The following is a 27,807-nucleotide window of genomic DNA, read 5'->3' on the forward strand; positions in this document are numbered from 1 at the left end:
TCTTCAGCCACAAAGATATTAAAATTAGCAACTCTGCTTTTAAACTCATCTGTTCCCAGTCTAGAATGTTACTCTGGGAAGAGTGATGCCTAGGATATAAATTGAACAGCACTCTATCTCCTTTCAAGTTAGACCTTCACAGTTTCACTTCACCCCTTTGAAGTAAATTCCCAGAACATCAAACGAACCCATTACAAATAAAAATGATTTTAAAGTTTCCATACCTTTTCTCATGGTTGTAGAAATAAAGATTTTCTTACAGTAATATGATAAGAGACTACATGCCAAGAAATGATTTACTTGTATTTCTTACCTTGTTTTTATAGATTTTACTCCTATGGGGTAAGATGCAACTTCAAAAATTCTGGCGATGGAAAACTAGGAAACTATTGCACAGCTTTTTGTTTTCAGCACTTCTTTGAACAACAGAAACAAAACTCAAATACCTCTTTTTCACATTTTCATTACTTTTATAGCAGGATTTTATCCAAATAAAGTATAATTATATCAGTATTCATAACTGATGAGTTTGTCATTCCATATTTCTTTTTAGGTTTCAAATGAAAAGACATCCCTATAATAAATGTTTTAGTTCACATTTTATACCCTTGTTTTTAGTTATCTTTAAAAAGGACAATGTTATATTGTCATACTCCAAATTGTTGGTGTTTTCCACTTTTCATTATGCTTTTAACGGAAATCTCTTGGCTTTTTACCAGATTGATTTACCTTTGAGTGTCTCTCCTTTAAAAGCTTTGCTTCTTAGGAAAAAGGAAATCATCCTTTAAAAAAATCAATATGCCAGATTTAAAAGGCAAGAAACTTATCCTCTCTTTACATAATAAACAATCAGGTATGGATCTTAATCATTAACATAGAGAGGTATGGTGGTGTGGATAATCCAAAAAACATTTGGATTTTGCTTTCATGTGAATTTTTGTATTTAATTTTGAATGTGAATATTCTTGACCTAGGTAGCGTCTTACTATAGAATAAAGGTTGTAGTTTTTTCTACAATGTATAAAGCTGATTGAGGAGCATTCATGCTAATTTGGTACCACTCTTATCCCTTCTTTGTATCCATTCTATACGAACCATAATTTTCTCAAGAGTACACAGTTTCAACTGAGGAAGAACTGCTTTTGTTCAGATCTTTTCTGCAGCTGAATTTGAAGTTATTTGAAAGGGTCTTCTGTAATGAATTTTAAGCTACACACAAAAAGTAAAGAAATGTAACATTTAGATAACCAGTTATTTATTCAGAGCTGTAAGTAAACAATTTGAAAATGAGATTTGCATATGCCTCTATGAACATCATTGATAATTGTCCATTTGCAGCTGCTTTTAATCATGTCAGGTTACATGTTTAACTTCAGAATTAAGTGAATGTTTGCGTAATCTTTGTTATTAGGGCTATTTATTCACTATTTTTGTCTGTTTTTCAGTCCTAGTTGTGACATGATGGAACTAAGGCGCCGTTATCAGAATTTATACATACCTAGTGACTTTTTTGATGCTCAGTTTACATGGGTGGATGCTTTCCCTTTGTCAAGACCATTTCAGCTGGGAAATTACTGCAATTTCTATGTAATGCACAGAGAAGTAGAGTCCTTAGAAAAAAATATGGCCATTCTTGATCCACCGGATGCTGACCACTTATACAGTGCAAAGGTTTGTATTCTGTGATACACAGCTACAATTTGTGAGCAGTTATTCATATTAAGAGTATTTGTGGAGTTAATCTTCAGAAAGTGGTTATTAGGTTTAAGATCTGAATACCTGTTTTCTTCTTGTCTGCCTGATTTTGTTTTATTTAAGTAATTTAATCTCTCTTTGCCTTACCTCTTAAACTGTAACATTATAGTTATTGTTTTAACATTTTAAAACTTGTAAAAATGTGAAGATGAAGTTGATGTAATGAGCTTTTAGGAATGTTCTTTGACTTGGGATAGGGCCAGATAAAACATAATGGTGGGTGACTGTACTATATCAGGGTACAGGGTAACCTTGTACTAAATTAGTCTGCAGGGTGACATTCAGTGTACTGCTATGGTCAGTAGTTTTCTGCTATTTTAAAACATTGATCAAAAACCATCTCTTGAAACGTTAAAGTTAAAACTATATAATTATAAGGTCTCTTAAAACCATTTCTGCTATCGCATTTTATTTTCCATTTTTATAAAAATTTCAGATATCTAATATGTAAGGATAATTAGTAGTGCTTCTCATTTTTTTACATTAGACTTTTGACAGGATTGAATTATTTGACTATAATAGGTAATGCTGATGGCTAGCCCTGGTATGGAAGATTTGTATCATAAGTCATGTGCTCTTGCTGAAGACCCACAAGAACTTCGAGATGGATTTCAACATCCTGCTAGACTTGTTAAGGTAAAATGAAACATTTACTTTAACTTTAGGTGTGTGTTTGCTTTGCTTGGTTCCAACTGTATATATAAAATAAAAAACACTACCCTTTTAATCTTTTTCATTAGTTTAATAACTAATTTTAGTATTAAGGCACTCAGAACTTAATGATGTAGATGTTTTTCTCATTGCAGATAATGGCTACGTCTAACTCGTATGTCACTAGTTCAACTGTCATTTTGTTTTATATTTGTAGTATAGAAAAATCTTAGTGATAATGGATTTAGTGTATCTTTGGATGTTGTTAAAGTGTAAATTATAGCTTGTTTCTTTAGAAGAGCTCTTTATCTGAAAAAATATTTTAGAAGGATGAGTTATGATGTGTAAATCCTATTCCATTGCTGAAATGCAGTGTGGAACATGATGAACTGAACTCTTCCTTGACTGACAGATACCAGAGGTAGTAAAAATGATATTGGAAAGGTTTGTACCTTTCCTTTTCAAGTATTTTATTTGTAATTTGAAAAGTTGCATAATATATGTAAATGATTCTTTGTTTTGAATTAGTTTTTAGTGGGCATGAAAGGCAAGGATGAAGCCATGGCCATTGGAGGCCACTGGTCTCCTTCGTTGGATGGACCAGACCCAGAAAAAGACCCTTCTGTGTTGATTAAGACTGCTATTCGTTGTTGTAAGGCTCTGACAGGCATTGATCTAAGTGTATGCACACAATGGTAAGTACTAATTCATTTCTTGATTAGAAATGTTTTTCTAATAGTTTATGTAGATGATCTTGTCTGTCAGCCTCCCCCCCTTATTTTAGCAACGTTGATCATGCAGGTAAATCTCAAAGGAAAAAAAATCCCCATTTGTAGCAAAAGTTTATTTGGTGCCAAAAATGTTTGGGAGGAAAAAGGATTAAGAACTAATGAAAACATACTGGAAATTTAAGTGTTTTGTTATGCTGTACTTCGGAAGTTGGATGTATGTTGAAAATATTTTTCATTTCACGCATAGCTGGAGAAGATCGTCAAGAGAGAACTTCATTTCATTATAATTCCTTTGTTATAAAATGACGTAGTTGCTGATTATTTTTGTTGAGCCATATTTTCTCTTGAGGCTTATTCGTCCTGTGTATTAGTATATTTCTTGTGACTTAATTGAGAATTTTTTTTTTTAGCACATGAAATCTGAACAGCTATCCAGCTTCTTCAGGTATTCTCTAAAATATGGGTAGCTCTGTAAACAAACTTGAAAATGCCTTGGGGAACATATTCTTTTAACTGTAAATATACAGATGTACCAAAAGAGGAACTATGGCTTCTATAATTTTTTTTTCTTTAGACCAACCTCAAGTTCTTGCAGCAAAATTTCTTTACTTGATGTGCTACAAGTGAACTAGGGTCTTTTAAATGTATTTTAGAATTTTTTTTCCAACATGCTTCTTCCCTTGCAACAGGTACCGTTTTGCAGAGATTCGCTACCATCGCCCTGAGGAGACCCACAAGGGGCGTACAGTTCCAGCTCATGTGGAGACAGTGGTTTTATTTTTCCCGGATGTTTGGCATTGCCTTCCCACCCGCTCAGAGTGGGAAACCCTCTCCCGAGGATACAAGCAGCAGCTGGTCGAGAAGCTTCAGGGTGAACGCAAGGAGGCTGATGGAGAACAGGCACTGAACGCTAATCCCTTTTTCTATTTCCGCTTCTCACAGGCACAGGAACACAGGCACAAATGCACACCACACACTACATAACAAACACACATGGAGGAACATAACTGGTAACAGCGACTGGTAATCCAGCTTTCAGCAGTATAGTTGTATGTTCTTTTCTCTTGAAAAAAAATCTGTCTGTTCTAATTGTAAGAGTGCTGAGACCTCAAAAGAAAATAAGTTGTGCTTAAATTGCACAGAATTTTGTTTTTATCATAGGTCTAGTTGCTGGAATCTGGGACCAGTTGTTGAGCAAGATTCAGTATTAAGCCATTTTAAACATTTTGCCATTTTCTAAAATTTAAAAAATTTTCTCTTTCACGGTCATCAGTTCTAGTCATGGATATTTGAAATTGGACAACCACAAGTCTGAGAGATTTGAAATTTCAGGCTATGTGGCATCGTCTGTGGTACATTTGAAAGGTCTGAATAAATCAGTCTTACCTTTGGGTGGCTTGAAAATCGGGGCAAGATCACACACTGTGTGGTTAGTGGAGACCGGCAGTGTTTGTGCATCCCTGAGATCCTCTGTGTTGTCATTTATCACCCTTTTGTGTTTCACAGATCTGGCTTTGATTGGCTGGTGAATGTCTTTGTGATCAATTAAAAGTGGTAGAATGTATGTACGTGGACTTGCCTAAATAATAACTTTAGGAGAAGACAATCTGAAACATTTGTGACCTTGCACAGATCAGCAACAGACTTTTAAAAATAAATTACCTTTACTTTAAGGTTTCAGAATGGTAATTATGTTCTTAACTTTGTATATCAGGATGAAGAAGAGAAGGATGATGGTGAAGCGAAAGAAATTTCCACTCCTACCCATTGGTCTAAACTTGATCCAAAGACAATGAAGGTAACTTTGAAAGCGATAGTATTTAATTTGATCTCTCTGAAAAGGAATAGAGAATGGGGACAGTATTTCTTTGTTTTTGTTTTTCTCAGTTAAAAGCCATTAAAAATGAAGTTTACTGATTTTATGTATTCTGTATTGTATTTATGTTTGTGTGCATAAAAATTAAGTAAAAGGCAACTTTCGATAAATCACTTCAGCCAATGTCAGTTGAATGCAATTTATAATTGCCTGTGCTGTGAGCAACATTGTTTTCTAATTTGGAAACTGACCAAGAAGGCAGAATTTCTGCATTTCAGTAACTTCAGTTTAAGAATGGAAGAAACATAGGGAAAAAAGTAAATTTAAAAGTAAATGGTGGATTGATACATATCTGAGCTGGAAAGGATATAATTTAAGAGCCTTTAAAAAAAAATCTTTGGTTAACCTGTACTGGGATTTTTTGGCTCCCAAGGTCTCTGGACCTATTATCTTTCTGCAGTTTTGCATCTCTGGGCCTGTAATGTGAATGTAGATCCTTGGAACATATATATCTACATTCTGCAATGTTCAGAATATCAGAGGTTGATCATTCTTTGTTTTTGCAGCTTGTTATTTAACACATAAAAGCTGACCTTTTGATTAATTTTTGTTCTCAGGAAAAAAAAACGGTTTTTCTTCTTTTTTATGAAACTGTAGCTTTTTAATCAACATTGCTTTTTTAATAAGTAGAGAATAGATATCAGAAGAATGTTTGTTATTCTTGCACTACTTCACGTTGTCAGCATCAGGTTTCATAGAGTCCTATAGATTCAAAAACTTTGGGCAAATAGATTAAGTCTGCATCCCAGGACTTTTTGTCAAATGAATGGTTTTGCTATTACGTTTCTTATTTTAAAACCTGCATTTCTTATGATTATAAATGTAATGTGTGCTTATTTTAAAAATTGATACATACATTAAAACAGAAGAAAAAATTACTTAAGCCCATCATTGAAACACAACCACTCTTAAAATTTCGATTTATTTTCTTCCATTATTTTTTCTGGGTACAAGCTTGTAATTGGTTAGTTCTAATTATGTTGTATAAAAGTTTCTGTCTCATCCTTTTCAGTTAATACTAGTGGTATCCATGTAATTATTTTTAAATGTTCTATACTATTCCATGTAGTTGATGTACTGTTGTTGCTTTTTTTGTTTGTTTTTTGTAGATATTACTCTTTTATTGGATATTTAGATTTTTTTACTTTTTTGGAGGGACTAGTCAAGGAATGTGTAAAGGACTTTTTTCTTCCTGTTTAGGACATTTCTTTAGGGTAAATTCCCAGAGATTAGAACTACTGGGTCACAGAGTATTAACTACAGAGGGAGCCAAAAAAGAGTATACACATTTCAAGAAAGGAAAAGTGTATTAAATTGTAATACTCAATATATATTTATAACCAAAGATGAATACAAGTCTCTTTTGACTTATGCAATTACAAGAGATGCTCAAAGTAGTTACCATCAGCGTAATTTTAGTACAGTTTTTTCTTTCTTTAAATGTGTATGTGTTTTTTTGGCACCCTCTATATTTACATCTGAAAATACGTAAATTATTTTGAAAAAATGTTCTCATAGTTTACATTTTTAGAAACATTTTATGAGTTATATAAATATCCTTTTCACCAAAATTTTTAAAAATCAGACAAAAGATAATTACAATTTGTTCCCTATTTTAATATCTCATTTTCTTTTCCTGTGTTATGCTCTGTATATTTAGGTAAATGATCTCCGAAAAGAATTAGAAAGTCGAGCCCTTAGTTCCAAAGGGTTAAAATCGCAGTTAATAGCCCGATTGACAAAACAGCTTAAATTGGAAGAGCAAAAAGAAGAACAAAAGGAATTAGAGAAATCTGAAAAAGAAGATGAAGAGGAGGATGATAGGAAATCTGAAGATGATAAAGAGGTATATACTAAATCATTTAAATGTGTTATTTAATATTGGTTTATAGGGAGATCTCGAAGTATGTGTGTATACTTTCATTAAGGTATAATTTATATAATAGTAAAATCGAATCTTTAATGAACAGTTCTGCAAGTTTTGACAAATGCGTTTAGTCATGTAACCCCCACGACAGTCAAGGTGTAAAACAGGTCTGTCACCTCCTAAAAAATCCCTTGTGCCACTCTAAGCATTTTCTTTACCCCCACCACCCAACCTCTGAGAGTTACTGATCTGTTTTCCCATAGTTTTGCCTTTTTCGGTATATCATGTAAATGGGATCATAACCTTTTTTTTTGTTAACACTGATGTTTTTTTCCTTTCCCCCTTTCTCCCCCCTCCCCATTTTGTTGTGTATGTCACTAATGTGTTCCTTTTTGTTGCTAAATAATATCCCATAGTATGAATGTATCATGGTTTGTTTTGTTTGTTCATTCTCCAGAGACATTTGAGTTACTTCTAAGTCATGTAATTTTAATCCTCCCTTTTAAAAATGAATGACAAATTATTCATATGTTTTAGATATAGAAAATGAGAAAATTTGGTGGATAGACAGAGCCTTTAAATTCAGGCATTGAGTTCTAGTGAAGTGCTTGTCCCAGAATTTTGTTGCTTCTAAAGCTGTGTTTGATTGCATCTGAATTCTTAAGACTCAGACACTGTTTTATGTGTCAGTCTTAATGCCCAATAAAATAACTCCTCAATGTATAAATCTGTCATTTGTTTTCTGAATTTGAAATATAGGGATATCAGAAGCATAACACCAGTAAATGAACAAACAAACATTGTATGTTTCCTAATGTGATGCATCATGAAATATAGATCATTACTTATATGGTATTCATGCCAAAAATGTTCACTTTTTAATCTAATTGTGAGAAACAGTCAGATAAATTTAGAATGTGAAAAATTCTACAAAGCAGTTTGTCTGAACTTTTTATAAAATGTCCATGTGATGAAAGACAAGAAAAATGACTTAAAGGAGATCAGGGAGACATGACAACTGAATACACTGAGTTAAACTTAGTGTATGGGGGGGGGGACCATAAAATAGGATTTTTTAGGATAATTAGAGAAATTTGATTATGGATAAGGGTGTGCTATTAGATAATGAAGCAGTTAAATTTCTTGGATGTGATAATGGTTTTGTGATCATGTAGGAGAAATACCTTGTTCTTAAGAGATGCATGGACTCATGATTACTTATTTTATTCAGTAAGTTACAAGTATTTATTTTGATAGTGAAATTGCTCAGTTGGCCAGTGGGAGCCCTTTCAAGTTGGCCTCTGACATATGTTTATCAATATCTGAGAACTTCTTACTGTGCAGCGCAGTACAGTGTTTCCATCTCGCCGTGTATTCTCCCTGCCCTTGCTCTGGAATCAGCCCTTTCCCCCCAGGAAGCCCTATGCCTTTTAGGGAAGAATGACTGGTAGGTAGGAGCCAAAGTGTATTCATTGTTATTGTTGTGCTTCTTCCACCCCCTCTCAGTGAACAGAGCTATGGAATATAGATAGATATTTACATCTATATTTATTACAGTATCTTACGTATGTTGATAGTCATGAGTTTATACTAATAGCTCCAAGTAATACTTGAGCATCACAGAGTTCATTCTCGTTTTCTCCCTTTCCATATATCTGCTTTCTTCAAGAATGAGAAATGTAGCTTCCTTTATACTTAATACATTTGCTTACTTGCTCAATTGTCCAGTGCACTCCCTTCCCCATTTACATATGCTTTACACTCCTTTGGTCTGACCCCCTACAGTGTTTGTATGGATGCTCTTCTGGCTTCATTTGGGTTTTATAACCTGGGAACTGGACAGCTTATCTGCCCTGGGCCGTTGTAGCTCTCCCTCCCTGCCAGCCTCTGTCCCTTGTATAGTCACCTGCTTCAGAACCAAATTGTTCAGGACAGGAAGATTAGAAAGAAGGCAAAGAGTGATTTTCAGTTTTTGATGTTAGCAGCCATTGGTGCTCAAATCCTAGATCCATTCATTCATTTGGGTTGAAAAATGGTGATGTTATTATAGTTCTTATCATTTTGTTTTCACATATTTCCCTCATCTGCTTTTTGGTTACCCTGTGGTACAATGTATTAATTCATGTACAGTCGTCTGTCAGTATCCGTGGGAGATTGGTTCCAGGATCCCTATGGATTCCAAAATCCACGGGTGCTTAAGTCCCTTATATAAAATGGCGTAGTATTTATATAACCTATGTTTGCAAATAGGTGACAGCATGGTATGCCCACACATCACTTTATTCTAGTGAATTTAGCTTAGTGCTTGGCACATGCCAAATTAAAATTTTTCCTTTTGAAAGTTTCTGGGATTTTTTTTTTCCCTCTCGAATATTTTTGATCCACAGTTGGTTGAGTCTGGGGATACAAATCCATGGATGCAAAAAGCCATGGACACAAAGGGCCTGCTGTTGAAGGTGGAATCGGTATTTGATTCTTTTCCCTTTTTCTTTTTTTTTTATACAGAACACTTTACAAATTTACATCATCCTTGGATAGGGGCCCTGCTTATCTTCTGTATCATTCTAATTTTAGTACAGGTGCTGCTGAAGCAAGCGTTATTTTCTTTTTGTTTATCCAGTTTTCAAGATAATGAATAGGTTCCTTAAGATCTTCATATAGTTACATTTGTGTGTTTGTTCTTAAATATCATTATGAATTTATGGATTTAGTCATTTGAATGGGTTTCAGTTCTTTGCATTTCTTATGTTTATTGAAGCACAAATTGTGCTTTTCTTTGCCAGTGGGTGGCAATATATTTGCAGACACACAATACTAATAATACCACCATCAATATTACTGCTGAAATCCGTTTAAAAATATTTTTGCATTTCCTATTCCTATTTTCTCCCGATTGTTTTCATGTTGTACAATAAATACATCATTCCAGCATGTAGCATTGCATACTGAATTCTCATATAATCCTCATTTCCTCTTGGTTCTACAGGTAAATATATAATGCTCACCACTAGTCCTTTTGTCACTGTCTCTGAAGCTCATTTTTAGTAGAGCCTTCAGAGTTCATAGTAGCAGTATTTAAGTTCTTGTATGCTAATGACATTTTCACTATATACCCTTTATGCTTGAGTCCGTTTTGCTGAATATAAAATCTTTGGTTCACATTTATTTTCCTTGAATGTCTTAAATGTTACTCTCTTTGCCCTCTACAAAGTTTTGCTGTCAAAAAGTAATAATGCAATTTGCTTTCTGATGCAATCACTTGCTATTTTGCCTGGATGGACAGATTCCTAATTTTATTAGAAATGTGTTTTGATATTGGTCTTTCTGGGTTAATATCTTCAGATACATGGTGTATTCTTTCAGTACAAAATTTCAGATTTTTTTCAGGAAAGTTTCTTAAACTTCTCTTTTTGTGGTAAAATATACATAAATAAAAATTACCATTATACCATCTTTAGTGTATAGTTCAGTGGCATTGAGTACATTCACTGTGTTGTGCAACCATCACTACTCTGCATTTCCAGAACTTTATTGTTATCCCAAATAGTAACTCTACCTATTAAACAATAACTCACCAAACTCCTCTCCCCATCACTGGTAACCTCTATTCTATTTTCCATCTCTGAATTTGCCTGTATTAGATACCTCATGTAAGTGGACTCAAACAATATTTGTCCTTTGGGGTCTGGCTTCTCTCACTTAGCACAATGTTTTCAAGGCCAGACATGTTGTAGCATGTATCAGAACTTTATTTCTTTTTAAGGCTCAGTCATGTTCCATGGTATGTATATACCACATTTTGTTTATCCACTCAAACCTGGTGATGGACACTTGGATTGTTTTTACCTCTCAGCTGTTGTAAACAATATTGCTATGAACAAGCAAGTTTTTAAATAATAGGTTTTTTTAGTATATGTGTTGCCAAAGCGAGCACAATAGTTTTTTGTATTCTGTTCTCGCTTTTGTTTTTTATAAGGAATCTTGTTATCTTAGATTGAACCTTTTTGCTTTTTCAATACTAGTCACTTTTTCTTGAATCCTGTTTGTTTGATTTTTAAATTTTTGCCATTTCTGTTTTCTTGAGACCTTACCTCCTGAGTTTGTTTTTGTATTCCTTCCAGTTTTATTCTTAAATTTCATAAAAAATTTATTTGTAAAAATGTCATTAGAAACTGTCATTTTTTCTAATTGTTTCCTGAATGTTATCGCCTCATTTTTTTTACTTATATTGTTCTTTCATGTTTCTTAATGTCTTTTAGCACACTTTAAAATAGTAAAATTTTTATCTGTTTTGTGGCCATGTCGTTGTAACCCACTTCCATTGCTTATAGGGATGTACTTCCCCTTGTTCTCATTTTTTTTAAGTAGTAACTTTGTATGGCATTTGACCTCAATACTTTTTCTATTCCTTATTTTTACGTGAATTTAATTTGCCTAAAATGTTATTGGAAGGAGGTTGCTTCAGACAGCTTGTCTAACTTCACAGAGCTCTAGGTTCTGTTTTCTTGTCTTGTCAAAAAATACGGTGGCTTGCTTTCTGAGATTTCTATCTCTACTGCCTCTGTCACTTGTATCTGGACCTTCTCTCCCATGTCTCTGTTATCCCTGTCCTGCTCACTATTGATTCTACTCTCAGAAGTTTCTTCTCAGTGTGGTGCCCTGGGCTGAAAGGATGCCCTGGCAAATCAGCTTTGCAAGTCCCTAGGGCTAGAATGTTCTAGGCCCTTTCAGATCTTAATACGGACCCCTTGTACTCACTCACTGTTGTTGGAGGTAAAACTTTGTTCAGTTTCAGCTACTGTTCTTAAATTGACCTGCTGCCCTTTCCAGTGAATGCTTATTGACTGTTGTTTTTCTTACCCGTTGAATATTTTGTGGTTTTCCTTTTCTTAGACCCATCAGACCACCCCATTGCTTCCTTCTGCTTTCCCCACACAGAGACACCAGTAAATACATAGATCTTTTGGTTCTCGTGGCTTTTCCCCATCCACTTTTATATTGGGGTTTACAGAGATACCTTGTCACCTTGTTTTGTTGTGAATGTACATGGATTTTAGTTTTGTTGTCTAGGTTATTCTGTCTCTTTAATGTGGGGATTCAGGAATATCCAAAAACTATGCTTCCACCACTGTTTTTCCAGAATTCCCTGATAGTTATATAACATATAATTATAAGAGTCTTCTTCTTCCTCTTCCTCCTTCTTCTTTCTCCTCCTCCTCTTTCTCTGCCTCTTCCTCCTCTTCCTCTTCTTCTTCTTTCTTCTTCCAGTTTCGTATGCTGAGAAATCCAAAGAAAGAATTAGGAGCCATAAACACAGATAGCCACTTTAGTAATTTGACTCTACTCTCTTATCAGCCCTTATGGTTGGTATAATAACCACAAGGGGTCATGGGAATTTTTTCTTTACATGGTATACAATTGGTTACAGTTGACCCTTGAACAACTCTGGGCCTAGGGGTACCTAACCCTGCTCAATAGAAAATCTGTTTACAACTTTTGACTTCCCCAAAATTTAAGTACCCTCGGTGTCTGAGGGGGATTGGTTCCAGGACTGAGGATACCAAAATCCGTGGGTGCTTGTGTCTCCTATATAAAATAGCTTAGATCAATGCACACAGCCCTCCACATCCCAGCCACAGATCAAAAACATTACAGATATTTATTGAAAAAAATCTGCTTTTAAGTGGACCTGTGTAGTTCAAACCAATATTATTCAAGGGTCAGGTGTATATATGTTTTGTACATAGAGTTAACCTTTACTTAAAATTTCAAATATGTAGGAAGAAGAAAGAAAACGCCAAGAGGAAATGGAACGCCAGCGTCGGGAAAGAAGATATATTTTGCCTGATGAACCTGCCATTATCGTACATCCAAATTGGGCTGCAAAAAGTGGCAAGTTTGATTGTAGCATCATGTCTTTGAGTGTACTTTTGGACTACAGATTAGAAGATAATAAAGAACATTCATTTGAGGTAATGTCTTAAGTTTGAATTGGCATCCAAATAAGGGCCACATTTTGATTGGGTAACATGTGTCTTAAATTTCTTTGCCTTGTCAGTGTTTCTGTTTTTTGTGTTTTGTTTTTTTCCTTGCAACTTGTTTTTTTGGGAAAAACACTTAGATGATTTTTCCAAGAGACTCACCTTTACTGATTGCGTTCCTATAGTATAGTTTAAATGTTACTTTAGCCTTGTTATTTCCTGTAAAATGATAATTGGATCTAAAGTCTTAATCAGGTTCACGTTCAGTTATATTTTTTCCTAAGACTACTTCATAGTTAGTGGTATGTTCTTTTATCAGGATATCAGGAGATATATGATACGTAATATTTAATTGCCTTTTTGGAAATGAGGAAAAGCTTACTTCAATTAATGGGATTGAAAATTTAACTTGTGATTGAGGTGTAAGATATAATAATTGATGTTTATCTTTCCAACATGCATCTGTTTCTTTGTACCATCACTTTGGAGGAGCTTTATAACATATAACTTGTGTCATTTTTTTCAAAACAATTGAAGATTTTTATCCCTAAATAAATGATTGCTTCATTCTTTAAACAAAACAATGTAAAATATACCAAAAGACTAATTTTTTAATAGCCTGTACAAAATTATAATTGTGTTCACTTACTGTATTTTATCAACATATCTCATGTTGTTTTAGTTTATAAATTATATTGGAAAAATAAGTTATGCTTGACCCAAGAGGTCATTGTCCACCAAATGATAAGATGAAAATGAAGTAAAGTACTTAGAGGCATTTATACACATAGGATTACTGGCAGTTAGAAAAGAAGAAATGCATGCATATATGTTGATATTTAATAATTCCAGTAAGCCAGTATCCTTAAACATTGTTTACAACACGATTTTATGTTTATTAGGAGTTGCCATAATTTAACTCTTAGTGTGTCTACCATGTAGTAGTCATTCAAGAAATAAGTAAATGAAAAGAAATAGTCTTCGGTATTACTTACTGCTTATAAAGTATATGCTGTACATCTAACAGATTCTGTAAGAGGATCTCAAATTAATGCTACTCTGGTGGAAACAAAACAATTTGAAAACAGCCCTTTGCTAACAAAATGGTCCTTTTTTTTCCCTCCCCACCTAACATATCCCCTTAGTTTCCTTTTAACTTATCATTAGAATGCAGAAGTCATTTTGATTCATGAATTTAAAAGAAATTACTCTGTAATGAAGAAAAATCATATATCATTAAAATTAAGTCTTTGATTTAATATTAACGCTAGATGTATGTCTGTTTTTCAATATTTATAGATGAAAAGATAGGCAGAATTAATTCTGTTCTTCTAGTTAATGTCCTAGGCTGCTTCCAATATAATGCATTTTAATTATTGCTTTTTATCTCTAGGTAATAAAAAACTCTAAAGAAAAGATATGCCTCTTGCTATTTGCTTACACAAATGGAGGTTTTGTTAGTTTACATTAATGGTTAAGAGAAAGTGGAATTTCTAACATCTTTAATTGCATTTTACTAATAATAGATTTTATTTAAAATGTGTAAAGACTGAGCATGGATTAAAAATAGATTACAAGATCACTTATAATTTGAGTACGTTGTATTATCCTTTATGATCAGGAAAATAGTCTGATTAAAGTGTTTTACCAAATATACTGAACAGATTGCTAAAGATTACATGTTGAAAGCAATTAACCTTAGAAATATTAACATACAATATTTAGTATATGATTTTAGGTTCATGAGTATGTTAAAAGTTATTATTTATGGATCCTTGCATGGTAATAAATGCTTGCTTCCTACTCAGAATTTTTAATTGGTTTCCCCTGCCCCTGGCATGTTCTAGTATCTATATATGGCATTCCCCCCCCCACACCGCCATGTGTTGGTCACTTTTCAAATGTCATCTGCTCAAGGAGGCCTTCTCTGATTATACTCTCATTACTCTCATCCTGTTTGTTTTCTTATAATTTGATGTTGATTTGGTTATACCGAACTTTTCCCCACTATATTGTTAGTTGGGAAATCCCGATTCATGAGAGTCAGGATTTTTATCTGCTTTTTTCATTGCTGTATGCCTAATGCCTAGAACAGTCCCTGGTACATAGTAGGCATTTCATAAAAACTTGGAAAGTAAATTAATAAAGTACATTTACCATGAAGATTGTGTAAGGAAGTAGAAATCCTTTTTTTCTACTCATTTTCAAATTTTCTGTAGTACAGTTTTTATTTTTTATAATATTTGAGCACATGTATATTAAACAGTTTACATCTTCAGAAGAGTGAGGATATTTGAAGCTTCTCAACATTATTGACATCAATTACTATAAGTCTTTTGTTAGTGCACATTAATTGTTAGGTATTGCAAGTTATTTGATAAATTACTGACTGCTGGATTTATTTCAATATTTCTATTAAAGTTGTCTGCATTACTATTGGTATCTTTTTATAGGTTTCATTGTTTGCAGAACTTTTCAATGAAATGCTTCAAAGAGATTTTGGTGTCAGAATATACAAATCATTATTATCTCTTCCTGAGAAAGAGGACAAAAAAGAAAAGGAAAAGAAAAGTAAAAAAGATGAGAGAAAAGACAAAAAAGAAGAAAGAGATGATGAAATTGATGAGCCAAAACCTAAACGGAGAAAATCAGGCGATGATAAAGATAAAAAAGAAGATAGAGATGAAAGGAAGGTCTGTATTTATTTCCATGACGAGAAACCTGATTTAAATGTTTTCAATTAGCCTTCTACAATGTAACAAATTATGATGAATTCCATCAGAGTAATGAAACATAAAGGCCAAACTCAAAGGTTTTAGTGTATTAGAAATTTAAGACTGTGAATTAAGCCTATATAAATATCTATAACTAGTTTTATGGTCATGTATTTTCTTTTTTAGCTTCAGCCACACAGCATGATGTTTTGATTTACATATATTGTGAATGGCAGTTTATTCTTCAAGTATATTATTGTCATAAGAAATGTATAATGTCATTCTATTTCTAGTGGATTTAATGTTTTTTGGGTTTTGTCATTTAATGTTTGGTGAGATCTTAATTTTGAGGCATTTTAAATTACAGAAAGATGATAAAAGAAAAGATGATTCTAAAGATGATGATGAAACTGAAGAAGATAATAATCAGGATGAATATGATCCAATGGAAGCAGAAGAAGCTGAAGATGAAGAAGATGGTATGATTCAAATTTATTTCTTCTTAGAATAAAAAATACATTTTTTTGTTTAGTGACTTTGTATCACTGAAATCTATAATTTTGGTATTTTATATTTTTTAGAATTGAAACAGTAAATTTTTTTCTAGTGAAAGTCTGTTTATATTGTTTTATTTTTAGGTGAGAGAATTAAGACACGTTTATTTTTAATTAATCATATGTTGTATATCTAATACTTGTTCAACTTGAGGAAAGAAATTTTCCTGAACATGGTGCTTAAACTGTGTTATAATAAAAGGTATAATAGATTCTGTTGTTTTGTAGAATATATTCTTAGAAACCTGATTTTAGCATTTTTTTAAATTATGAAGACTATCACATATGCAAATGCGTGCATATAACATATAGGTAGAGTTAAGACCAATAATAAACACCCCTATACCTAACACCCAAATTTTAAATAACAAACTTTTACTAACAGGAATGATACCCAAATTACCCTACAATACATGACCTAACAAGTCGTAGACGCCAGCCATAAAGTACCTGTAAAATTTCACTGGGTACTTGTCAGATTTCTGGGTTTTTTAAAATAGTTTACTGAGGTTGCCAATACATACCACAAAACTCACCCATTTTAACTATACAATTTAATAATTCTTAGTAACTGTAGAATTGTGAAACAATCACCACAATCCAGCTTTAGAATATTTTCCTGTTTCCTTTATTTTAAAAAAAGTTTGAGATATAATTCACATGCTATACAATTACACCCATGTAAAAGTACACAACTCAGTGGTTTTTAATATTCAGAGTTGTACAACCATCATCATAATCAATTTTAGAACATCTTCATTATCTCAAAAAGAAACCCCCCCATACTCATTATCATTCACTCCCATTTCCCCACAACTTCTTCAGTCCTAGGCAACGAGTAGCTTTCTGTCTCTGTAGATATTCTGGATATTTCATGTAAATGGAATCATACCATATTTGGTCTTTTGTGACTGTCTGTTCATTTAGCATGTTATCAGGGTTCATGCATGTTTTAGCATATATATTCTCTTTAAAGTTTTCTTTACATTGTTCAAGTACAGCTTCTTACCTAAAGCAAGCAGTCTTTCCCAGAGTGTCCCAAGATACTAACAGGTATTAAGCTTAATAAAGTGTACTAGAACCAAATAAATTTGGGAAGCCTGGGTTAAGCAAAGTTCTGCATGTTTTAGCACAGAATTTCTTAGCTGCTTATGTATGTTGTGGATGTCCAAGAATATAGTATGAAATATTTATGAGTATATATGCTTTGTAGTATCTCAAGGACCGTTTAACTTCTTGTGTTTAGTATACTTCATAATGTATTTTACCAATGAACCATTTGTTACTCTGGGCTTTTTCATGGAGATCCAGTTGAGAGAGCCAAGAAGGCTGTAGAACCAAAATTTCTCTCTTAAATTTTCAACAAACACATTAACTAACTGGAAAACACTCTTTAATATTTGCATATAATTCATGAAAGGATGACGTATTAGTTTACCAGGGCTACTGTAAAAAGTACCTCAGACTGGGTGGCTTAAACAATAGAAATTGATTGTTTCTCAGTTCCGGAGACTAAAAGTCTAAGCTCAAGGAGTTGACTGGTGGGATTCGTTCCTTCTGAGGACTCTGAGGAACATATCTGTTCCAGGAAGCTCTCCTTGGCTTGTAGATGGCCATATTCACTCTGTATCTTCACATCATCTTCTATCTGTGCATGTCTGTGTCCAAATTGCCCCTTTGTACGGGGATTCCAGTCATTGGATTAGAACTCATTCTAATGAACTCCTTCCTTTTAACTTGTTTACCTCTGTATAAACCATTTCTCTAAATAAGGTAACATTCTGTGATGCTGGAGGGTGGGGAAGGACTTCATCATAGGAATGTTAGGGGATCTAATTCAACCCTTAACAGATTAATTCGTTAATATTACTCCTGTAACATGCTGCTAATGGTGGTTGACTTGAGGATGATAGCTGAGGGGACTTGAAAAACTGGGTAGCCTAGGGATAGGTAAGAGAAAGAAGTTTACTTTTTGCCAGTTGCTTTCCGTGTATTTCGAGTTTTGCACAAGTTGTATTACATTTTCAAAAAAATTAATAGCAAAATATAGTATTCTAATCTAGAAAATAAAATTAATGTCATGACATAAATTACTCAAGTGTTCTTTTTGATATTTGAATTTGATTAAGACAACTTACTATAGTATGGATCTCTCAAGTCATTTTCCACAGTTACGGATTTACCTTAACTTTACTAGTATTTTTTTTTTTTTAAGAATAATTTATCTAAGTTCTCATTTTTTATCACGGGAAACGTTAGTGCTAGCGCATCTGGGACATCTGGATATTAACACTATTAGGCCTTCTCAATTATCTTAACATTTCTTATATGTAATGTTATTTTGCAATTATCTGTACTCAATTTTATAATGTTGGCCGTTTTTCCTTTTAGCTTTTAGAAAATATACTTTGTTGTGTCTTGTTTAAATTTAAGTTGTAATTTTCCATTTTATGTACAAATTTCATTCGTTTTTTTGAACTGTCTTCCAGATTAAGTCCTTTAATTCAGTAAAGTCAGTTTTTTTCTGTATTCTATAAATTTCTTCCTCTTCTCATTCTTTATAATTTTCTTATCAAATCCAAACTATTTTTATTCATATGTATTCATATGATATTTCTTTGCTAATGTGTCTTTTGAAAACTGATCAGTAATAGAAAAGTATTTTTTGGTAGTTGAAAATCTGTATTAAGGAGTTTTTTTGTTGCTATTGTATTTATTTTATAGATCGGGATGAGGAAGAAGTAAACAAACGAGATGACAAAAGAGATATCAACAGGTACTGCAAGGAGAGGCCCTCTAAAGATAAGGTATTTATTAAATACTGTGTTCTTTATAATGTGATAATTTCCTTTTTTTATTGGGGAACAGTGTGTTTCTCCAGGGCCCATCAGCTCCAAGTTGTTGTCCTTCAGTCTAGTTGTGGAGGGCACAGCTCAGCTCCAAGTCGTCGCCGTTTTCAACCTTTAGTTGCAGGGGGCACAGCCCACCATCCTATGTGGTAATTGAACTGGAAACCTTGTTGAAAGTTCGCTCTCTAACCAACTGGGCCATCCAGCCAACCCTCCAGAAGCTCAGTGGCAGCTCATTGTCTTCAGTCTAGTTGTGGAGGGTGCAGATCACTGGCCCATGTGGGAATCGAACCCGCAACCCTGTTGTTCAGAGCTCTCATTTGAACCAACTGAGCCGTTCGGCCGCCCCGATAATTTCCATTTCTTACATAATCCAGACTTAATATTAAATATAACATAGTCGTGAAGTTTATTGGTCCTTGTATATCTATATATTCACTCAGAGCAAAATTCAATCAGTTGTATTTCGATATTTGCGGTTATGTCAGATAACCAGTATGTCTTATTCCTATCTTCCATACACATAAACCAGATCAACTTATTTGAGCTAAAATGAGACAAAGATCTTTTCAGATTTTTGCTACTTTATGGATAGAGTCTCAGTTTGTCGCGTTTCAAGGGTAAATATTGTATACTATATCTTCTACGTTTTCTTTAGGAAAAAGAAAAGACTCAGATGATCACAATTAACAGGGATCTGTTAATGGCATTTGTTTATTTTGATCAAAGCCATTGTGGTTACCTTCTTGAAAAGGATTTGGAAGAAATACTTTACACTCTTGGACTACACCTTTCTCGGGCTCAGGTAATCTATCTTGTGAATATTTAAAATGAAAAACATTTTAAAGTAACTTTTATCTTTTTAATCTGACTTTTTGAAATGTGAAAGCAATACAGTATATATGTACTGTCTAGTACAGTATATATGTATTAAATATAATAGTAGTAGTCAAGCAGTTCTGAAATGTAAAAAGTCAGATTAAAAGTACCCTCTCCCTCTAGTTCCCTTTCTCTAGCATCTTTTTATAAGCAACTCATTATATTTCCAGTTTTATAAACAACATATAAAATCATTCTGCACATATCAATAGACAACGTTTTAAATTTAACAATCAATCATGAGCATTCTACCGTGAAAATAGAGAGCCACTTCATTCTTCTTATGACTGCATAGTATTCCATGGTATAGATGTACCATAATTGTCTTAGCTGCTAGTCCCAGTTACTGAGAGGTTTTCATTTTTTACAATTACAAACTATGCTGTAATTGTCTTTGTACATATACTTCAATATATTTATTAGTGTTTCTATCAGTGTTAAATTTTTTTTAACAAAAGTTTTTTCAAATGATACTTTGGACTTTAGGTTTGTAGAGAAGATATTTCAAAGAATAAGTGCTGTAATTGAGTGGGAGTGAATACCAGAAAAAAACAGATGCCATTGATGTTCATCATAAGTGAAAATTAGAACACAGTTGTTGTTCAAGGAGAGTCAAAAACTTATTTTCATATTTTTAATTTGTTTACTTGTATAACAGGTAAAGAAGCTTCTTAATAAAGTAGTACTTCGTGAATCTTGCTTTTACCGAAAGTTAACAGACACCTCAAAGGATGAAGAAAACCATGAAGAGTCTGAAGCATTGCAGGAAGATATGCTAGGTTTGAGTATATTATTTTAAGATTGTGCCATTATATAACTCAGTGATTAAAGAAAAAAATAGCTTAATAAAATATGGTATCTTTTATGTTATAGGAAACAGGTTGTTACTTCCAACACCAACAGTAAAACAGGAATCAAAGGATATGGAAGAAAATGTTGGCCTTATTGTGTATAATGGTGCAATGGTAGATGTAGGAAGCCTCTTACAAAAATTGGAAAAGAGTGAAAAAGTAAGAGCTGAAGTAGAACAGAAGCTACAGTTACTAGAAGAAAAAACAGGTAAGGAACAGAATTGGATATGTCAGTACTTTTTTTTTTTTTTTTTTTAAATTAATTTTATTGGGGTGACAATTGTTAGTAAATTTACATAGATTTCAGGTGTACAATTCTGTATTACATCGTCTATAAATCCCATTGTGTGTTCACCACCCAGAGTCAGTTCTCCTTCCATCACCATATATTTGGATATGTCAGTACTTTTAGCACCCTATTGGGATCTATATATGTGTACACACTTATACATGACTGCACATATATGCATATCCTACTATGTCTTTTAGTCTGGGCCTCATAATGTAACTTTACTTTTGATCATTTCTGTTGAAGATTAGAAATTGCTTGGCTTTGTAAGAATGTCAGATCTTCGTGTGCATTCTCAGGTTTGTTTGTTGTTCTCTTGCATCCTCTTAATCCTCTTGGTTTTCACCAGTTTCTGCTATTTTCTCGAGTCAATACAATCATCGAATAATGGAACCTGGATTTAGAAGTAATACTTAGATAAAGCTTATTTTAAATGAAATGAGTGTTGCAAATGTGCTTTATAACTACTGAAATTTGACACTTGTGGCCATTTTAAGGAATTATATCTGCATTTTATTTTCCTAGCTTAAATATTTTTAACCTCAAAATTAAATTGGAAATTTTAAGGTGTTCAGGGGTAAATTTTTGGATTTTTTTTTTTAACAGATGAAGATGAAAAAACCATATTAAACTTGGAGAATTCCAACAAAAGCCTCTCTGGTGAACTCAGAGAAGTTAAAAAGGACCTTAGCCAGTTACAAGAAAACTTGAAGGTTTCTGAAAACATGAATTTGCAATTTGAAAACCAACTGAATAAAACAATCAGAAACTTATCCACAGTAATGGATGAAATCCACACTGTTCTCAAGAAGGTTAGCAGTTCTGTACTTTTGATGTTTTCATAGTTTATTTCAATTTTTAAATCTCTGGCAATTATAATGTTATTAAGCTCTTAGTTAAGCTTTTTCTAGAAGCAAATAATTGTAGCATTCTGCCCTCCACCAGATTATTCAGAAGCAATCCCCGAAAGATTGTATTTCTTTAGAACTTAATTGGGATGTCAACATGGGTTATGTGTGCAGACTTCCTAAAGCAAATTTTATTTTTATTCCTTAGAACCAGAGAGTGAGTTTGAAAAACATTCACTTCTTTTTAAAATCCATTTATTGTTGGGCAGAGTTGAGAAACTCTTTGGCACTTTCAAAATTAATTTATTAGTATTCTTACTAAAAAAAAAAATTATCTAGTAACTCAGTGCCATGTAAACTAACTTCAATAATTGAGAGATATTCCACAATCTTTTCTCACTTAGAGAATAAGACGTAACAAAATCTGCAGTGCAAGGAATATACTATTTGCCTAATTTACCTCTAATTTTTAGGACTCAGATGGCTTTCTCAAATACCGTAATAGAAGCCATCCTGCATAGAATTGAGAAAGATTTTTTCCATTCTGGCATAGTTGGTAAAATGGGCTACCTGAAGTAGCTGTTTACTAATGTTTATTAGTTTTTCAAGTAACATTTTAGAGAATCTAATAAAATTACTTTTTCTTTATTATTTTATAGGATAATGTGAAGAATGAGGATAAAGATCAGAAATCCAAGGAGAATGGCGCAAGTGTATGATAACACATGTAGTGAGGAAGAATGGTGTTAAATAATGTAATATAAAAAAATCATGATACAAGAATGTTTGAAAGTGATGCATGTTTGATTTAAGTAGTATAAATATCTGTTAGTTCAAATGATGTATAAAGTTTTATGAATGTGAGAGTCTGCTTTTCAAAATTGCTTGTAATTCCTGGCATTCAAATTATTAAACACTCCTTGAGAGAAATAATTTTGCATTGCAAAATATTTTAGGATGAACTTTGTTATAGTTTTAACCCCAATAAAGTTCATCAATTTAATTGACAGTAGTATTTAATTACCATGTCTTTTATTAAAATACCTAGAAAATTGTAGTAATTTTATTTATGGCAATAGCATTATTAGGGTTTTTAAAAATTTGTTTAGTCTTAAATTTTCAGTATAAATCATAAAATAGCATGCTGCTAAAGCTTTGCAAGGTTTTTGACCCAGACACTTTTTTTACTTGTCATAAAAAAAAAATCCCCTCTAATTATCAGTCTCTAAACTCATTCATTAAAAAGTTTGTTCATCCAAAAGACACTACATCAGAAACTAAGGAAACAGTAGATAATTACCATTGTTATTACATATGTTAGATTTTACATTGAACTAATAGTTCTGATGTTAATGTTTTCAATGAATTGTTCCGCTTTCTCAGAATAGTACCTAATTACTTTTAATTTTGAGGGGTTTTTTGCAGTGTATGTCAAGTGTACAGTTTAGTACTAAGCCAGTAGATGTCAGTCTGATGCCTTAAGTTAAGCCTTCTTTCATTAAAAATAGTATTTTTTATTAGTCTGTATACTTCCTTCAGAATTTTAGTGAATACGTAAGAGTTGATTAGCTGTTGAGTGAAAAAGGTAGAAAATTTGATACACTGATACACAGTTGTTCTCAGTGGGTGGTGAATTTGACACACACACACACACACACCCTTGCCCACCACACACACACACACACACACACACACACAACACACCCTTGCCCACCCCTCCCTTCCTGGACATTTAGCAATGTCTGGAGCCATTTCTACTTGTCACAGCTGGGTCAGTGCTATTGGCATCTAGTTGGTAGAGGCCAAGGAAGTTGCTAAACCTCCTATATTGCATAGGCAAGCCCTCCACAGCAAAAAATTACATGCAGCCCAAAATGTCTATAGTACCCAGGTTGAGAAACTGATTTAAAGTAGTATAACACTGGTGAAAACTGAATCCATCTTTACCAGATGATTAGGTTTTTGTATTTATTTAAATAACCTTTTCCTGGACTGTTTCACTGACATAGAAATACTGGGGTATCAAAAAAATGTACACACATTTTAAGAAAGGAAAAAAATATTAAAATTACGTTGATGGTAACCACTTTGAGCACCTCTTGTAATTGCAGGAGTCAAATGTGACTTACGTCTTTTGTTATCAGTATAATAACAATTTTAATACAGTTTTTTCCTTAAAATGTGTATACATTTTTTTTGGCACCCTCTGTATGTGGGTTCTCTATTAGGGTTTATTTTATTCCATTTTGCCTTGCCTTATTTTATTTTGCCAGAGTAATGGCTAAGTGTTCCAAATAGGTTAATGTGAGAATGTAAGTGCCATGTTCCATCTTTCTTACGCTAAATGGAATCCACATGGCTCTTTTTGAAAAAATAGATGAAAATACCTGAAACTCTTTCAAACCAATTTTTGACTTAAGTTGCTGTTTCTGGTCTTATAGTTTGTTGAACTTCTCTAAAGTCAGATTACTGATTGATCCATACTTATAAAATTATTGTATGAAGGTTTCTCCATCTTTGAGGGTAGTTGGAAAGTTTTTCCTCAAAGGAAAATCTTGGAAATGAACTTTAAACTAAAAAAAGACGGTAAAGAATGTAGCTCTTTAATAAGGGATGTTTTTAAATGAGAAAAAAATCATAATATCCACCTGTCAGACTTATTTTTCCCAGAAATACTTAAATTAGAATAATATTGGGAGAATGGAGGAAAAGCATAAATCTTTCCATTGTATTATTTCTTAGAGGTAAATTTCTTGCAAAATAATTTTATTGGAAGTGGAAAGTGAAATGATTAATCTAGGAAAAAAAGCAGTTACATATAGAAAAATTGGTTTTAGAAAATGAGGTAAAGAAGACCTATTTTTGTTTTTCTAAACTGTTTTGAATATTCAGAAGTAAAATGCAGTCTATTCTTTTATTCTCATCTGACATTAACCAAGTCAAAAAATTTAATCGGATAACAAAGGTCTATGGCAGGGGTGTCAAAACTGCGGCCCGTGGGCCAACTGCGGTTCGCAATCCATTGTTAATTGGCCCACAGCAAATTTCAAAAATATATTTAGTTTACTTAAATAAACAAGGTGAGGCGATACGTACTTCACCTCGAGTGAGTGGCCTGGCTGTTTGTGTATTTTACCGCATATGGCCCTTGGTGAAAAATGTTGAAAAAAGTTTGGACACCCCTGGTCTATGGTAATATTTAATTTTATTTTTCCATCCTTTTTATGTTCTGGACGCTTGTTTTTGCATTACGAATACTTGGTTCGGTCACGTATAAGACAATTGAAATTTTAAGAATTTAGTATTTCTGAATTTTGCCTAAGTCCTAGAAAATTACTCTTCAAAAATGTAACGACACAAAAAATCCTTCTAAGAGAATTATAGTGACATTTAGATTTTATTTATGTGTACTTTTCACTCTTCTCAAAATTTTCAGGAATATCCAACACATGCTTTTTGGTTGTTTTACCGGGTCTGATCCCCTAATCGCAAGCTGATACTACTTGGAATTAGAGATGACTAATATTGGCTATGAATCAGTTTACTCAGAGCCTATAGGATTCTTCTCCATCTTTAAGTTTGTGGTACTCCTTTAGATGATTTGAAGTGCCCACAATCCTAAAACCTTAATTCATAAAGTCTTGTAGCTTGAATGAATGGATGGGGTTTTTTCCCCTTCTTCCGCCTTTCCCCACACACACACTCCAGTTCAAGCTGTTGTTTCTCAGTCTAGTTGTGTAGGACACAGCTGCCTGGCTCATGCTGGTATTCTGAGCCTTGCGCAACCCCAGGCTGAGGTCGTTGGTCGCTGTCCATCATCTCTGGTGGACTCTTGGCAGCTCATGATGGTTGCTGGCCTCTCCTGGTAGCACACGGTAGCCCATGCAGCACACAGCCACACACAGCATCCCATGCCAACCTCCCGCTGCTCTCGGCAGCAACTGTTGTTCACAATCTTAGCTGTAGAGGGCGCAGCTCACTGGCCCATGTTGGAATCGCACCTGCGACCTTGGTGTTAGGAGCACGGTGCTCCAACTACCTGAGCCACTGGGCAGGCCCTGAATGGATGGTTTTACTGATGCAGAAAAGAAGAATCTTAGTTCCATTATAATATTCAAGGCATCCTCTGAAGTGGCAAGAGTGCTGGTTCCTTGGTATTCATTGTCCTAACAGAAGAGAGGACTTCCTGCTCCTATTTTTGTGTGAAACTGATAATGAATCATCACAAAGGACAAAGGAACTGGTTGGGTTACCAGAAATAACCCCAGCATATTTTGGAGCAGCAAAGATTAGGCTTAATCCTCTGAAAATAGCAAGGCAAAACTATTAAGTAAAAATTTCAAATACAATCCAAAGAATGAATGTTACAGGATATTTCAGAATATTTGGAATACATTCCATAAATAATCTAGAAATGATCGATGTTCAGCATAGAGTCAGAATTAACCACTTACTGACATCAAATCACTTAATAGACTTAAAATCTGAGGTGATTTTGCTATTTAATAACATCTCATTTTGGGTGACACCATTTTGTAGGTTTTTAGAATATTTTATACAATTAACCTTAATGTATATTAACAATTTGAACCAAACGTGTCCCAAGGAATTCCAAAATCACAGTGGCAAAGCTAAGAAGAGCTAACCAAGCATTCTTTTCCACCTCACCTTTTATGTGTTTTAGTAGAGCGAAATCCAAATAATTCAGTTGTCAATAGTAATTTTTTGGAAAACACTGAGTGAAAAACAAACATAAATACCCTGAAATGGATGGTGTGGAGTAGGTGGGACAGATTAGCTGATGCCCTTTTCGCCTGCCTTCTCGGCACCCTGAGAGCTCATAGTAACACTGCATATGTTACCATAGAACTCCCCCGACAAGTGCAAGGCAGAGGACACTCAGTCAGTTGCATACCCCTGAACCATTCTCTCTCTAAACCGTAAGAGTGGCCAGAGCTTTGGAGACTTGCCAAAGATGAAAAAAGGAGGAATGACACTTGAAGATGCTTTCACATTTTTGACAAATCTTAATGTCCATTTTCAGCACCAGTGGAGTCATCTGAACTTGGACACAGGGTCAAAGACCATGACCATCCCAAGAATTTCAGCTCTCAAGCACCTTCCCTATCCTTCAGCTGAGGGAAAATCTCAAGTGCCTTAGACCTGTAGGTCAGTCCTCTCTGAGATGAAGGGAACAAGCAGTGACAACATAATTGTGTTGTGCCTTAATACAGGTATGGTCGTTTCTTTCTGGTAAGAAGAGTAATTATGTAGAAAGCAAAAAAAGTGTAGAAACAATTTTCTGCTAAAGAAAGGAATTTGGAATATACTAAACATGGATGAGTTGGCTTATTAAAACACGGACAAAACATAAATGTATTAGGGAGTCTGCCCATGGATATCCATGCCCACAAGGCATTAAAGGACTTGGTGGAAATAGGTAAGGTTACTTGTATATAGCAAACAATAAGGCTACTCTAGGTACCTCCATAGGATTGTTGACAATTCCACAGGAAAGGAATGGTATCTTCAGTAGGTGGCTGGGTCCAGGGCAATCTTTGTTGGGTTTTTTTTCTGATCCAGGTTATAACTGACTCGAGAGGCTACTCAGAACCTGAATTCCCTTAGCTACTTAGATCTTTAAATACTGACTAGAATTAAGCAAAAATACTACAGTGGAGACCGTAGATTTGGGGGTTTTTTTTAGGGTTTGATGTTATACTAACGGGCTTTCATAGCACTCTTGACAGTCATATATTAGGTTGGTGCAAAAGTTAGGGCAGTGTTAGCCTTTATTTTTAACCTTTTAAACCAACTTTTGCACCCACCTAATACATAGTGTAGAAGGAACACACCTTCCGAGCTTCCTTCAGTGTGGCCCAGAATACTCTATCTCATCAGACAGTTTGCAAGCCCACAGGTTAATTAACTCTTGAGGTGGGTTGAATCTATGGATCGGAGA

The 27,807-nt window shown here is 33.9% G+C and overlaps 1 protein-coding gene across 3 annotated transcripts in view; it reads left to right on the top strand.

Annotated features, from left to right (window-relative positions):
• CCAR1 (cell division cycle and apoptosis regulator 1) overlaps positions 1 to 24,953 on the top strand; it is a 48,762-nt gene extending 23,809 nt beyond the window's left edge. For all 3 annotated transcript variants that reach the window (XM_081074239.1, XM_081074240.1, XM_081074241.1), the window contains exons 11-25: positions 1,446 to 1,671; positions 2,278 to 2,391; positions 2,935 to 3,101; positions 3,827 to 4,037; positions 4,852 to 4,935; positions 6,674 to 6,859; positions 12,661 to 12,852; positions 15,315 to 15,554; positions 15,943 to 16,054; positions 18,854 to 18,936; positions 19,637 to 19,783; positions 20,516 to 20,636; positions 20,731 to 20,916; positions 21,604 to 21,809; positions 22,505 to 24,953. In XM_081074239.1, coding sequence (XP_080930365.1) covers positions 1,446 to 1,671; positions 2,278 to 2,391; positions 2,935 to 3,101; positions 3,827 to 4,037; positions 4,852 to 4,935; positions 6,674 to 6,859; positions 12,661 to 12,852; positions 15,315 to 15,554; positions 15,943 to 16,054; positions 18,854 to 18,936; positions 19,637 to 19,783; positions 20,516 to 20,636; positions 20,731 to 20,916; positions 21,604 to 21,809; positions 22,505 to 22,564 — 2,335 coding nt within the window. In that variant the 3' untranslated portion in view covers positions 22,565 to 24,953. The remainder of the gene's footprint in view (positions 1 to 1,445; positions 1,672 to 2,277; positions 2,392 to 2,934; positions 3,102 to 3,826; positions 4,038 to 4,851; positions 4,936 to 6,673; positions 6,860 to 12,660; positions 12,853 to 15,314; positions 15,555 to 15,942; positions 16,055 to 18,853; positions 18,937 to 19,636; positions 19,784 to 20,515; positions 20,637 to 20,730; positions 20,917 to 21,603; positions 21,810 to 22,504) is intronic.
• Positions 24,954 to 27,807: the final 2,854 nt, after the last annotated feature.

The sequence above is a fragment of the Rhinolophus hipposideros genome (assembly GCF_964194185.1).
Source record: "Rhinolophus hipposideros genome assembly, chromosome: 15".
Classification (NCBI taxonomy): Eukaryota; Metazoa; Chordata; class Mammalia; order Chiroptera; family Rhinolophidae; genus Rhinolophus; species Rhinolophus hipposideros.